The 14,524-nt window shown below is 44.5% G+C and overlaps 1 protein-coding gene across 2 annotated transcripts in view; it reads right to left on the minus strand.

The window, feature by feature from the left end:
* The window catches only part of bcar1 (BCAR1 scaffold protein, Cas family member), a 250,499-nt gene that overhangs the window by 17,055 nt on the left and 218,920 nt on the right, over positions 1–14,524 (minus strand). For both annotated transcript variants that reach the window (XM_043707042.2, XM_043707041.2), the window contains exons 3-5: positions 5,909–6,085; positions 4,780–4,902; positions 485–1,744 (exon numbers count right to left, since the gene is read on the minus strand). In XM_043707042.2, coding sequence (XP_043562977.2) covers positions 485–1,744; positions 4,780–4,902; positions 5,909–6,085 — 1,560 coding nt within the window. The remainder of the gene's footprint in view (positions 1–484; positions 1,745–4,779; positions 4,903–5,908; positions 6,086–14,524) is intronic.

The raw sequence follows: 14,524 nt of genomic DNA on the forward strand, positions 1-14,524 counted from the left end.
TCGAGAGAGAGTGATAGATCGAGAGAGAGAGATAGAGAGAGATAGACAGAGAGAGAGAGATAGATAGAGAGAGAGATAGATAGAGAGAGATAGATAGAGAGAGATAGATAGAGAGAGAGAGATAGAGAGAGAGAGATAGAGAGAGAGATAGAGAGAGAGATAGAGAGAGAGATAGAGAGAGAGATAGAGAGAGAGATAGAGAGAGAGATAGAGAGAGAGATAGAGAGAGAGATAGAGAGAGAGATAGAGAGAGAGATAGAGAGAGAGATAGAGATATTGTTCTTTGGACTAAAGGCACCAAAGGGTATAGAGAGAAAACAGCAGCAAGGGACTGAGTTGAATGATCACTGATAGTGGAGCAGGCCCAAAGGCTGAATGAACTAGCCTTGCTCCTTTTTCCTAGCTTTTATCATGTGATTTCCAATATTATGTATGGCTGTACTGATGCAAACTGCTCAGATTTGAATCTTGGATAAACACAAACCTGTAAGTGAACATAGTCATAGTCCTCCATCCATCCGCTGCCACTGTTGTCATACTGGGTGTCAGGTGACTCTTCAGCTGTATATCTTGGTGGCGATGGGAGGGGCCTTGCCTGGATATTGGCCTTGTCTGATAGACCTGCCTGATGGTTGGATATGTTATTGTTATTTGTCGAGTGGCTGCCGCTCTCATGACCAGCAGGAGGCACTGCACTCTTGTTGTCTCCCGGCTGTGACTTTGTCCGTTTGAAGAGCAATGAAGCATTGCCATGAAGGAAAGAGGCGAGCTGCTTTGTATCGTCGGGGATACCCCGTGAGTGCATCACAAATCGGTCCAGATCATCAGCTGAGCTTTGCTTGTTCATGATGAGAACATTCAGCGCCCAGTTACAGTTGTCCAAAGCCTGACTGTGTTTGAGGAGAAGCTGGTAGATCTCTTCCATTTTCTGCACCTGTTTGCTCAACTTTGTGTACAATGTGCGGTCAGTCGCCTGGGTGGAGTTTGCCACAGCGCCACGGGCAAATTCCAGAAGGTCCTTCACGGAATTCTTTACTCTCTCCACCCCCGTCTTGATGTTCTGTACGTTGGTCTCCATGTGCTCACGGCTCCTCCAGCTGGTAACAATGAAGGACATGAGGTAGGAAATGGAGCTCTCCACATTTTGCTGATGCTTCGCCAAGATCTCCATCGCTACCTCCAGGTCCAAGTTGAGCTCTTTACTACTTGGCTTGGGCGAGATGGAAGACTCTTTCACAGGAATGACGTCGAGTGAGGAAGTTGAAATATTGCTCCTTGTGCTGCCCGTGCTGGATGCTGAATGTCTCTTGTGGTTGTTGGTCATTTCTTCTGTTGTGGCATCTCTACACACCTGAGGTGGCACGTCATAAATATAATCGCCCTCAGGTTCCTCGTTCATGGTGAGCTTGCCTCCGGAAGCTGGAACACCAAGATCCCGTGGGAAATCATACACATCCTGCACATTCGTCTGATATCCACCCAGTATCTTCTGGCTTGGAGGAACGTCATAGATTTCCTGGTTGTTGGAAGGGTCCGTTAGCTTCACCGTCAGTGGAGGCACGTCATACACATCATCGATTGGATAGCCCTCATGTGCTGCTGGGGTTTGAGGTGGAATGGTATATCTCATGGAATCTGTCCCCTTGGTGGTCCTGTGGGAAAACCTCAGTGGAATGTCATATGTATCTTCAGAGACTGGCCCATCTGGGACATCCTTACTCACAGATGGGGGAACATCGTAGACCTGTGTTTAAGAAAAGGAAAAAGTTCAACCTTTGAGGAAGGTACTGAGCTACATTTTCCAAAGTTCAAATTAATGTCAGCGATCGTGAACACACAAGCATCAGTGAGGCCCAGGAGTGAGGGCACTGTCCTTCCACAGTGGGAGGTTAATAGGGTTGGCTATTTGTGCACTGCAGTATCCCAGGAACATTGGGTTTTCATTCCTACATGGGACGTGGGCCCTGCTAGTAACACCAGCATTTAGTGTCCATGAATTGATTGGCTTGCTAGGCCATTTCAGCCCCATTGCCGTAGGTCTGGAGTCACATGTAGACCAGACCAAATAAGGATGGCAGTTTTCCTTCCCTGAAGGACATTAGTGAATCTGAAAGGCCTTTATGCCAATGAACAGTGATTACATGACACCAGAGGCTAGTTCCTAATTCCAAATTTTATTGAATTTAAATTCCTCCAGTTGCCATGGTGAGATGTGAACCTGTGGAAACTTATCCTTCAGATTAAACATCAGTTATATTAATTATTTGAATAGCCCTCTATAAATATAATCATCAAACACTAAGACCACACTGGTGCTGTTTTATTGCAGAGATAGGCTACAGGTTCAGGGCCTACTGTAGCACCAGGGTGGAGCTTTGCACTTTCCTGCAGGTGAGGGATTGAGAAAGATTTCCCCCTTGACCACTCCAGTGGCTGTTAAAGCAGAGGCCTGTGTCTCAGGCTTCAAACCCCTCTCTCCACGTGGAGTACAGGACATGGTTGAAAGTGAGAGCTCATTCTAATCCACCTTCCTCTCATTCATTTCACCTTCATTAGAATTTGCGGGATATTATTAAACTAGAAAAAGTGCAGAAAAGATTTACTAGTATGCTACCAGGATTGAAAGGTTTGAGTTATAAGGAGAGGCTGGATAGGCTGGGACTTTTCTCCCTGAGGCACAGGAGACTCAGGGGTGACCTTACAGAGGTCTATAAAATCATGCGGGTCATTGAGAAGGTAGATAGCGAACACTATTTCCTCACGGTAAGGGAGTCTAAAAATAGAAGGCATAGGCTTAAGGAGAGAGAGGAGAGATATAAAAAGGTCCAGAGGGGCCATTTTTTTCACACAGAGGGTGGTGAGTCTGAAACAGTCTGCCAGAGGAGTGGTGGAAGAGAGTACAATTTTCTCATTTAAGAAACATTTAGACAGGTACACAGATGGGATAGGTATGGAGGGGTATGGACCAAAAATAGGCAATTGGGATGAGTTTAATTAGGAAAACTGAGCTGCATGGACAAGTTGGGCTAAAGGGCCTGTTGTTTCCATGCTGCAGAGCTCTCTGACGCTATAACCAACACTAAAAAAAAATTCCAGCTTAAAATGATAATCAGGTTTTGAGATTTCTATCTGTTTATGGGACTGTTCCAACTTGCATTAAACTTGCAGAAAGGTTACATCCAGCAAACTCAATTTCTGCGATAAACCAGTGGAAGCGATTTGCTCAATTCTAGTTTAGACTGGGACGTTCTTCTGGACACCCCACCCCCTCCCCCATGGGCATGGAGGATGGCTTGAGCACATCGCGGGAATGTTGCAAGGAATCTCACCGTAGACAGCCTGCCATTGCTATTTCAGGTGTTCTTGGAACTACAGTTACAGAAAGCTAAGAATAGGTCAGAGGTCAAGCCACTGGCTTCCTGTCCACTCAAGAAACAAAACAGGTCAAAAGGAGCACAGAGTCTGGGAGAACTGGGAAGCCAGACCTGGAATGTGCTCCGATTTCATCTCAGAGAATTCTGTCTGACCAGGGAGTATTCAATCATGTGGCTCTCTATGACGTGGGCAGAGGAAAGGCTTGTTAAAACAGAAGGCTGGATCAGAGGCTTGAAGTAAGGTAAAGTTTGCTTTAAATGTTGGTTCTCTAATTGCAAAATAAAACTATATTATCTTTTATATTTGCTGTTATTTCACCAGTCCAGAGACCAGCCTTTGATAGCTTGGGGCAAGCACATGGTATTACATGTTAGAGGAGATTATTCTGTTCCTGTACCAACGGGTTCACAGTTACATCTCCCAGCATCACATTCTCCCTTGATTAGACACTGGGCAGCCAAGATAAACTGATCCTAAAGGATCTGGGGAAACATATAGGAGCGCTTAACAATGTTGAAGCCAACAGAAAATTTCATAAAGACTGAAAACTCCATAACATTATCACTTAACAATAATCATCACAGCAAATCACAGAATAATGGAGATGGCAAATTAGAGAAATGAGAGATTGTTTTAACTGGAATGAATTGCAATAAAGAAGGGACAGTCATCTATAAAATGAGAGAGTTGCCAGAAGTGCATTAAGTGGAAGCATAAAGTGCCAAGTGATTTGGGTAAAATAGGTTTAGATTAGATTAGATTCCCTATAGGGTGGATACAGGCCCTTCGGCCCAACAGGTCCACAACGACCCTCCGAAGAGTAACCCACACAGACCCATTCCCCTACTCCCTACTAATGCACCTATCACTCTGGGAAATTTAACATGGCCAATTCACCTGACCTGCACATCTTTGGATTGTGGGAGGAAACCCATGCAGACACGGGGAGAATGTGCAAACTCCATGCAGGCTGGAATCGAACCCGGGTCCCTGGCGTTGCTAGGCAGCGGTGCTAACCACTGAGCCACCGTGCCGCCCTTTAAAATGCTTCCTTGCCCTTTCTTTGGATGTCTCTCACTTCTAGCCCCAATAGAGACGTGAACATAGAAACAGGTTGTTTGGTTTAACTGGCACATATTGTGCGTTTCCATTCCCTCTCTTACCTGTAAGTATGGCTGGTGTCAGATTGTGAAGTTCACCCATGGCTTCATGGACTTCATCAAGATGTTGCTCCTTGAACAAGCTGCCCAAATCTACCTGGAAGATGCTAATTCTTCTGCCACGAAATGTCACGCTCTCTCCTGGAACTATCTGGTCAGCCAGATAGACCATTCTAACCCCAGTCTCCCAACTCCCCAGCACTGCAGTCACCACAGACATTCCTGAAGACAAGTGCATACTCACCATTTGTTGAGAATGGATCTGGTGTTGTAGATTCATTTCAACACTGGGGGGCACATCATAGATTTCCTGTGATTTATCTCTGCTGTTTGGACCCTTCATTGCCATGGGAGGTGTATCATAAACCTGACGGAAAAAAGCCGGGATAACAATGTTGATTTGTTGCCTCCAACAACTATTAATCTCCTACAACTAATGTTGGTGTTTGAAAAATGTTCCTCTGCAAGTTTTATCCAGAAAGTATCAGTGACCATTTCCTTTTACTTATCACAGTGGAACCAATAAATATGTACAAAAGCATCCATTATGATATTCCCCAGACACACGACTATGGCTTCATGCCCAATCTCCCATTGAAGCTGATGAAAATCTTTGAAGAATTGCACATATTCATAACCCCCTCTGAATACCAAACCTCCACTGACCTTCAATGTGCCTCATGCTCTCTCCTTGCATCTTGTATTTTGCGACACGGTTTTATTTTGTACAGAACTTCAAGGCAGATTATAAATTATTGTAATCAAGAAAAAAAGAGTCCTGAATTAAAAGGGGCATTGTCAACACAAGCATTTTGTTTTCCTTTGGGAAAGAATAACCATGCATTTTTGTTACCACATAATATGGCATAATATTTACATAATGACAAAATTTTTAACCATGGCTTATGTTGGAGTTGGCTTAATGGGATGCATGTTCTATTCCTGCTCGCCTTGTCTTGTCATTAGGGTGAGTGACAGTAATCAAAAGGTTTTGCTATTTATTTATGAGGATTATACTCCTTTATTAGTCATTAAATTAAGAAAACCTTTCCATTTATCTTGTTGCTGTTTGTGGGAGCTTTTTCTGTCCACAGGCTGACACACTTTCTTCCAACAGCAAGTACATTTCAAAAATAGTTAATGGCTGCAATCCAGCTTGTGACTTGCTGAGGTTTTGAAAGGTGGCACATAAATGCAAGTCGTTCTTTTCTTCAAATGAAATGTTTATCGGTACATATATTTGAAGTGAGATTTCAAAGCATTCTTTAAATTGCAGAAGAAGAGTTTTCATTTGAAATGATTTTCTGGTTTTCAGACACAGTAGCAATAAACTGGTGTCTTTCTTTTTATTAAATGCCAAAACCATTACCCACCTCTTGCCCATACTGATTGCTAGAAGATTCCATTCCTCCTCGAGTTGGAGGCACGTCGTAAATCTCCTGCAAAGTGGCCGGAGGAGGATTGCGTGATGGTAGGACGTCATATTCATCTTGTTCCATCTGTGCTGTGTCATAAACATAGACTCTACCAACGCGTGTTGGAAGGACAACCTGAAAGAAGGGGAGAGTGCAATTGTAAATCAGTTCGTAGCTTCAGCATGATTCAGCCTTGGTGGTGTGTCAGTGTAGCTGACTTTGGTTAATTAAGAGACATAGTCCAAATTCTCTGACGCACTCTTGTATGGCTGTCTGCCATCTGATCTCTATCAACATACATTCTTCAAAGGATGGTCCCACCTGAACGGTTATTGGGAACAGCCACAGTGAGAATAGAGGGCTAAGTGCCAGGGACCAGCGAATCAGAACATCAAATAGCACTGACTGTGTAAATCTGGGACGTCACAAGTGTAATTCTAACAATTGGAACACAGTTGCTTAGTCTTCTTAGCCGCCAATTCTGAATGTGTGTGTTCCAATTCCAGATTAGATTTGTCACATATTATTATACAACAAACAGAACATTGCTATCCGAAGTTTGTGTGGCTAAGTGTCAGAATTTAACATGTTAATGGAGCACATCCTTCAAAGCAATAGTACACGCAAATTAATTCACTTCTGCCATGATCTCTCCTCCCAGCAAGACAACACGATGTTACCAAGCAACACCTCACACGTATCTGAGATTGTGAGAGAGAGGTTTCCTGCAGGTTGTGTGTTGTGTCAGCAGAACTGCCAGGAGCAAGCTAGTGGTTTAACGCCGACCCATGTGACATTACGAGCAGGGGCCCTGAGTAGACACGGAGGAAAGCAATTGATTTTCTCCTTTCAGATTTAATAATTATTCCTAGGTGTTTTTTTTGCACACTAAGAACCCAGAGTCTGTAACCATTATTCACCATCAAGGCTCTAGCTATACTGAGGTAATACTGCATTGGTCCAAAGATACCGAGGTTTGGATGAGACACCAAAGTGTGGCCCTATTTCATACAGAAGTGGAGTTGTTCTCCCCAGGGCCTCGGTCAGTCTCGTCTCCTTTAAATAGCAACAAATTGCCCGTGCAGATCAGGACATTTGCCCATCAGCATTCAGTTTAAGGTCACGTTAAACTGGCACAGCTCTCCAGGTTAAGGCTGCCATTTCACTCAAGCTTTACTGCATCGTGAATGAGCTACAGGTACAGGCTTTGTGCACTTGAACTATGTCAGGCTGTGCCTGTGTGTGCTATTTTTACTTGAATTATCTGACTGTCCTTGAACAGCAATGGTGGCACAGCTGGCGCACACACAGAAATGATACTGCATGATACTCTATGATACAGAATCAAGAGCGGGAATGAAAACAAGCTCCCAAGTGATACTCAATACACTGCTGTCATTTTATATCTACATCCCAGCAGGGTCAGGCAGTGGCAATGTCACTGGACTAGTAATCCAGAACACCAGGTTAATGTTCTGGGGGGGATGGGTTCAAATCCCACTATAGTCAAGATTAGAGTGGTGCTGGAAATGCGCAGCAGGTCAGGCAGCATCCGAGGAGCAGGAATTCTGATGAAGGGCTCCTGCCTGGAACGTCGATTTTCCTGCTCCTCGGATGCTGCCTGACCTGCTGCGCATTTCCAGCTCCACTCTAATCTTGACTCTAATCTCCAGCATCTGCAGTCCTCACTTTCACCTAGACAAATCCCACTATGGCACCTGGTCAAATATCAATTAGGTAAAAATCTAAAAAGGGAAAAAGTTAGCCCAAATAGTGATTGTATAACCACTGTTGATTGTTCTAACATCCCACTTGACTCGCTAATGCTCTAAAAGGGAGTGAATCTGCTATCCTTAGCTGGTCTAGCCTACACTTTACTGCAGGTCAACAGCAATCTTAAATACCCCCTGAGCAACTGGGCAATAAAATCTTGCCTAGTTTGCAGCTCCAAACAGCACATGCATGAATTAAATGATAATTTCAAAAATGGATCTTTGCCCATATCCTTTCCTCTTGAGGAAACTGCAGGGTTTTTTTTAAAACTAGGGTTTTATTTAACAAGTAAAAGCAGTTCTTTGTGTCTCAGAGTACAGATAGGGTGAACTGAGTGGTTACGTTTCTGAAATAGTTGCTTGAAATTGTGAATGAAGAGGTGAGCTCAAGTAGCAGTTTAAACAACTAAGTTCAGCTTCAAAAACATATTGGGAATAATACAATTAATAAAGTGATCATGAAAGTAGTAGATTGTCATTATAACATCAACTAACGCTCTTTAGGAAATCTCTTGTCCCTTTTCCAGTCTGATCTACACAATGTGTAATCTCTGGTCTAGACCTCATGACCTGACCTGGAATATTCATGGAATGCTGGGATACAGGCAGACCCAGGTTCATGTGCCCACAGTCCAGGCTGCTAACAATCAAGGGCTCACTTAAATGCAGGGTCCCCAAAATATGGAGAAACACAGTCCAAAGGATGCTTTCCATAAACCAACGTTCAAAGTGTTTCACTTCCAAAGCAGACCCTGATTCAGAGTACAGATTTCGGACTGAGGAAGGTGCTAGAATAACAACATCAAGTAGGCCAAGATTCTCTGATAAAGCGGGCAGCTAGTAGTTAGAGCAACATGCAAATGGGCAACGTAAGTCTTTTACTTCTACAGCAACAGTGTAAGGAGGGGAAACACACATCCTACAGATGAAGTTGACAGTGCATTCATGTAACAGTGGTATACTCAACGACATTCAGAAGTCAGGAAACTCAGTCTCAATCAGGTAACTCAATTTCGGTCTCAGAACTCTATTTGGTCAACTGGGGTTCACTGGTAGCGCTTACTGCTCTGACCAGATCATGGGTTTTTACGGCCCATAACACAGAGTTAAGTATTAAATCAAGGGTGGTGTTCACATGCTGTGCTGAAGGACAGCCAAACGGTCAAACTTGCTATCTTTAGGAAAAGACACAAAAGCAAGTTTGTCTGGATCAAAAAATCCCAAAACACTATCCAAAGAAAGTCAGTCATCCTTTCCATAATGTCCTCACCAATGCTAATTCCACAAGCAACATCACCAAGATAAACTTCTCATTGTCACACTGTGAGAACGTGCGATGCATGGCATAGCTGCTGTGCTTCCTACATTACAGCAGTGACTCCAGTTCTGTTGCCTGTTAAATGCTTCATAGCAGCCTAAGGTTATGAAAAACACTAGACAGATACAAGCCTTTTACAGTGAATAGGCGCTACCAGCTTCAACATTCTCTAAGATCCTGACATCTAAAGACATTGCAAAGTAAGCAAACTGAAAACGTCCCATAACAGCAGAGAACAACATATTTAATGAGGGCTGGTCTGAATTAACACATTACAGTAAAGCTGAGGCTGAAGGAGTAAAAACAGATAGCCCCTGACCAAAACTCAAAACCACTGAGAAGATCTCATTTGGGGACTGTAAACTCTTGAGGTACTGTGGGATACTGGCTGCTGTCTGACAAATTAAAGCTCATATTAAATTAAGTCCTTTGGCACAGACAGGGGGGAAAAAAAGCAAGGTATTCAGAAGTAGACTTGCTCTCCTAGCTCACCAATTAATTTTATACAGTCCCTCACCTCCCAGATTAATTATGTTCAGTCACTTACTGTTCCAAAAATAAGACTGGGTTTTAGCTTCCCTGGACCCCTCTGGTGCTCAGATATAACCTGCTGCGACGCAGCAAAATGAGAACTAACTGCAGAAACTGTGCTGTCTGCCAGAAAACTTGGTAACGAGCACAGTAAAGACGACACTGACAATGTATACTTAGTGTGAAAGTGCGCGTGGGTGTAACAGCTAAAGCGTGCACGACGCAGGTTACGGTGGGGTTGTGAAACAGCAACATTACAGCAAATGTGTAACAGAAACGGTTCGGGCGGGAAGGGAAAGGAAACAAATGTATTTGAACCTCCAATAGCTGCAATGAGGTGAGAAGGGCTGGGATTTCCAGAATCACCTGGGTATGAGAATTGGACAAAGACAAAGAGAGTCCACCCGCAATACTTAACAGGCAATAATTTTGACAATCTCCATAAGGACCAATAACTCCTCATGGATTCTGGATTTTCCAAAGTTCACTTGGCCTGGATATCCAAGAACTATGGATGGAGGAACAGGAATTCTTGTCCCAATATCCGGGAATTCAACGGCAGATTCAAACCACTACAACTGCCGGAGGAAAGATCACAGAAGTGCTTCACGGGTGGCTCCCAAGCACTGAGGATGTCACCGAGACAGGGGACGAAACGTCTGCAACACAAATTCCCAGCTCGGAGAACAGAACCACAACAATTCAGAATTATGTTCCTGCTTCTGGAAGGTTGGCTTCCTCTTGCAAAAGAGGAAAAGTCGAGACTATTAAGGGATCAGGAAGTTGACCCAACGATAAACTGCCCTGCTGTGTGTCTAACTGGGTCGTATGGATCACTAAGGTCTCAAGCTTAGTATTGACCTGTGGTGATTGGAGTGGTCTTGGGTGTCAGGGGTACCGATGGTCAACTCATTTCCCTGCTCTATCCGCGTAGGCTCACACATTTAATTGCCTCAAATACCTGCCGAATTTCCTTTCAAAATCATTCATCGTCTCCATTTCCAGCACGCGTGCGGACAACATTCCCTGGGATGTTTCTCGCTGCCGTGTGGATCTCTGAAGACCGTGCGTGAAGCAGCTTAAGGTAATGGAAGCCATGTGTCGGCTCACTGATTGACGAGCATGGAGTTTCCCAGTGACAGCACAGCCCAGCAGCTTGGATGGAATATTGAGGGCAGGCAACAAATCCCAGTGTATTACCACTCACTGCATAAAAAACTGCTTTTCCTCACTTCCCCTTTATGTATCTCTTTGATTAGATTAGATTACTTACAGTGTGGAAACAGGCCCTTCGGCCCAACAAGTCCACAGCGACCCGCCGAAGCGCAACCCACCCATACCCCTACATCTACCCCTTTAACCTAACACTACGGGCAATTTAGCATGGCCAATTCACCTGACCCGCATATCTTTGGACTGTGGGAGGAAACCGGAGCACCCGGAGGAAACCCACGCAGACACGGGGAGAATGTGCAAACTCCACACAGTCAGTCGCCTGAGTCGGGAATTGAACCCGGGTCTACAGGCGCTGTGAGGCAGCAGTGCTAACCACTGGGCCACCGTGCCGCCCAGTTTGTTTCAAATAAAAACCTTCTTTCATGGGATGTAGAAGATTTTGGTAATACCAGCATTTATTACCCAGGCCCTGACTGCCCTTGAGAAAGTGTCAGTGAGCCACCCTCCACACAAGGGAGGGACTTCCAGGAGTTTGACCCCATGACAGTCAAGGAATGGCAATATCTTTCCAAGTCAGGATGGCATGTGGCTTGAAAGAGACTTTGTAGCTGGTGATGTTTCCATGCATCTGCTGCCCTTGCCCTTCTAGAGGGTAGAGGTCACGGCTCAGCCAAAAGGTACTGTCGAAGAAGCCGCAGTGAGTTGCTGCAGTGTGGCTTGTGATTGATACACGCTGCTGGCAATGTGCAGGAATGGTGGAGAATGTTAATATTTCAGCTGGAGGATGTGGTGCCAATCCAGCGAGCTGCTTAGCCCTGGATGGTGTCGAGCTACTGGAGTGATGCTGGAGCTGCACCCATCCAGGGGAGTGGGGAGTATTCTGTCACACTCCTGACAGGTGCCTTGTCAATAGTGGGTGGGTGGGCTTCAGTGAGTCAGGAGCTGCGTTAGTGCAGAATTCCTAGCCAGTGACCTGTGACCCCTTCTCCTCCTCCTACCATCACATAAGGGACTAGTCTTTATTTACATGTCATATTCTTAACCTGATATAATCTAAGTTCCCTGATCAAATCACCACTCAATTTCTTTTGGTCTAAAGAGAGTAACTCCAGCTTCTCAAACCAAACTTTGCAAATCCCTGAAACTATTCCACCTCTTCACCATGTCATGGACTCTCTCATCCTTCCAGTGATATGAACCAGACACAACTAGTGTCAGGCCATGGTATAAAATAAGGGGTGGTAAGTGGCTCCAGTGACTATGATAGAGTACAACACAATCCTTGGAATACAGTATTACCTCTGTGCCTTCATGGAATTCCATCTTCAGGGAGTGAGCAATATTCTGGCGTTTAAGCGTTACAACTTTCATAAACAAGTTATGGCAGCATGGTGTCTCAGTGGTTAGCACTGCTACCTCACAGTGCCAGGGATCCGGGTTCAATTCCACCCTTGGATGGCTGTCTGTGTGGAATTGGTACGTTCTACCAATGTCTGTGGGTGTTTCCACCGAGTGCTCCGGTTTCCTCCCGCAGTCCAAAGATGTGCAGGTTAGGTGGATTGGTCATCCATGTTAGTATCCAGGGATGTGTAGACTAGGTATTCCGGTTATGGGTAATGTGGGGTTACAGGGATAGGGTAGGCAAGTGGGTCTGGATGGGATGGTCTGAGGGTCAGTGCAGACTCAATGGGCCAAATGGCCTCCGCCTGCACTGTAGGGATTCTATGGTTCTATTATTCAATAATATATCACCCAAGACAAACCTCGATCTGCTACTGTGTGAAAGTTGTTGAGAATAAGATGGCTGTGATCAAATATGACACTTAACAAGACTTTAGGTTTCCAGTTGAAGCATGGTTATTTGAACCAGGTACTGAAGAGCATCCATTACCTGGAAATTCAGATGCAAAATATGAAATAGGCATTCTGAACTGGATGGAGGGTTTACTTTTATTCATTTGTGGGACATGGGCATAGCTGGCTGGCGGTGGTGGTGGAGATGCCTTCTTGAACCGCTGCAGTCCACATGCTGTGGATTGACCCACAATGCCAATAGGAAGGGAATTCCAGGATTTTGACCCAACAACAGTGAAGGAACGGCGATATATTTCCATGTCAGGATAGTGAACGGCTTGGAGGGGAATTTGAAGGTGGTGGTGTTGCCATGGATCTGATGCCCTTTTCCTTCTAGAGGGAAGTGGTTGTGGGTTTGGAAGGTGACGTCTAAGGATGTTTGGTGAGTATCTGCAGTGCATCGTGTAGCTCGGACACACTGCTGCTACAGGTATACAACAGGGAAACAAAAACATCAAAAAGTGACTGTTTCTGTGTCTCCCTGACTAACTTTAAACCCTTTTCAAAAAAAAACTATCTGCATTCTTTTTTTTTAAAGAAATCAATATCACCGTATGAGCCAACAAAACTGAACCTCTTTCTGAGCACATCATCACAGCAGAGTGAGTGAATTACTTGACAAGTCGGTTGATTTTCAGACATTTAAATCGTGCTCAGCGATAGTCTCCCAGAAAATCCCACAGACGACATATGTTCCTCTCGGCTATTTATAGATCCAAGGAATGGCTAAAATTCTCATAAGAAAAATAGTAACATACTGAGTCAATTTTATTGCTTCCTGGCATCACTGATGCAGCTTGAGAGAGAGGCCAGATTAGGGGGCTGTGAAAGATATTTTGAAGGCTAAGGAATTTTTCAAGTTTTTGTTCTGTTTGATTCATGAGGGGTTGAAGGATGAACATGTCAGGAATGAAAAATCTGGCATCGGAGAGATTGATTTTATTGTGACCACAATGGGAAATGATAGGTTGCCATGGATACAATGTGACGGAATGCTAAGACTGGAGCTGAAGCCTGGCGATTTATGTTCCATCAGTCAAGCGCTGAGACACTTACATTGGGGAGCTAAGTCATAAAATCGAGGTCACACCCTCTGGATGACATTACTGAATATGTTTTGATGCGTAAGAATAATGAAAACGCCAACCTGCTTTATCAATGAGCAGAAGAATCGACGTTTTGGGCATAAGCCCTTCTTCAGGAATGAAGAAGGGCTTATGCCCGAAACGTCGATTCTCCTGTTCCTTTGATGCTGCCTGACCTGCTGCACTTTTCCAGCAACACATTTTTAAGCTCTGATCTCCAGCATCTGCAGTCCTCACTTTCTCCTGCTTTATCAATGAGCCTTCTACGTTCTGAAGAAAATAATAATTCCAGACGTATGTCATGAGCTTTACTGACCAGCCCTGGTTTCCTGTGGCAGAGGCAATAAGTCCCCTTCAACACTGCAGCCCATGGGCAGGCACTCTCACAATGCAGTTGTTAGGTAGGGTCGACTGGGATTTAACTCTGTGATAATGAGTGCCCAAAGGCATTCTGATTTACACTCCCTTCACTCTCGCTTTCCCCCAACTCCCACCATCTCCACCACACGTCCCACTTCTCCCAGCATCAGTCTGATTAAAATATTTATTTTATTCCACCCTGTAAAAGGAGAATTTTGTAACCTGAAGGAACAACTGCTTCAGCTCCGGCACCTCTCCTCCAGTTGTGAATTGTCCCAATTCGAGCTGCTATGACTGACCCACATAATTGATCAGTTAATAACATCCCCAATACAAGATTGGGTCTTTCCTATAAAGGAAGGCCACTGTCAACATGAAACACCACCATTGAGAGATTTCCACAAAGTTACTGGAGGATATTGCAGGAGAAGATCATTAGTAAAAATGATGCTGACACTCCATTATAGCACTAAGGGAT

Source organism: Chiloscyllium plagiosum, unplaced genomic scaffold (genome assembly GCF_037043375.1).
Source record: "Chiloscyllium plagiosum isolate Xiang-an unplaced genomic scaffold, Cpla_swu_hap1 HiC_scaffold_17, whole genome shotgun sequence".
In the NCBI taxonomy this organism is placed as follows: Eukaryota; Metazoa; Chordata; class Chondrichthyes; order Orectolobiformes; family Hemiscylliidae; genus Chiloscyllium; species Chiloscyllium plagiosum.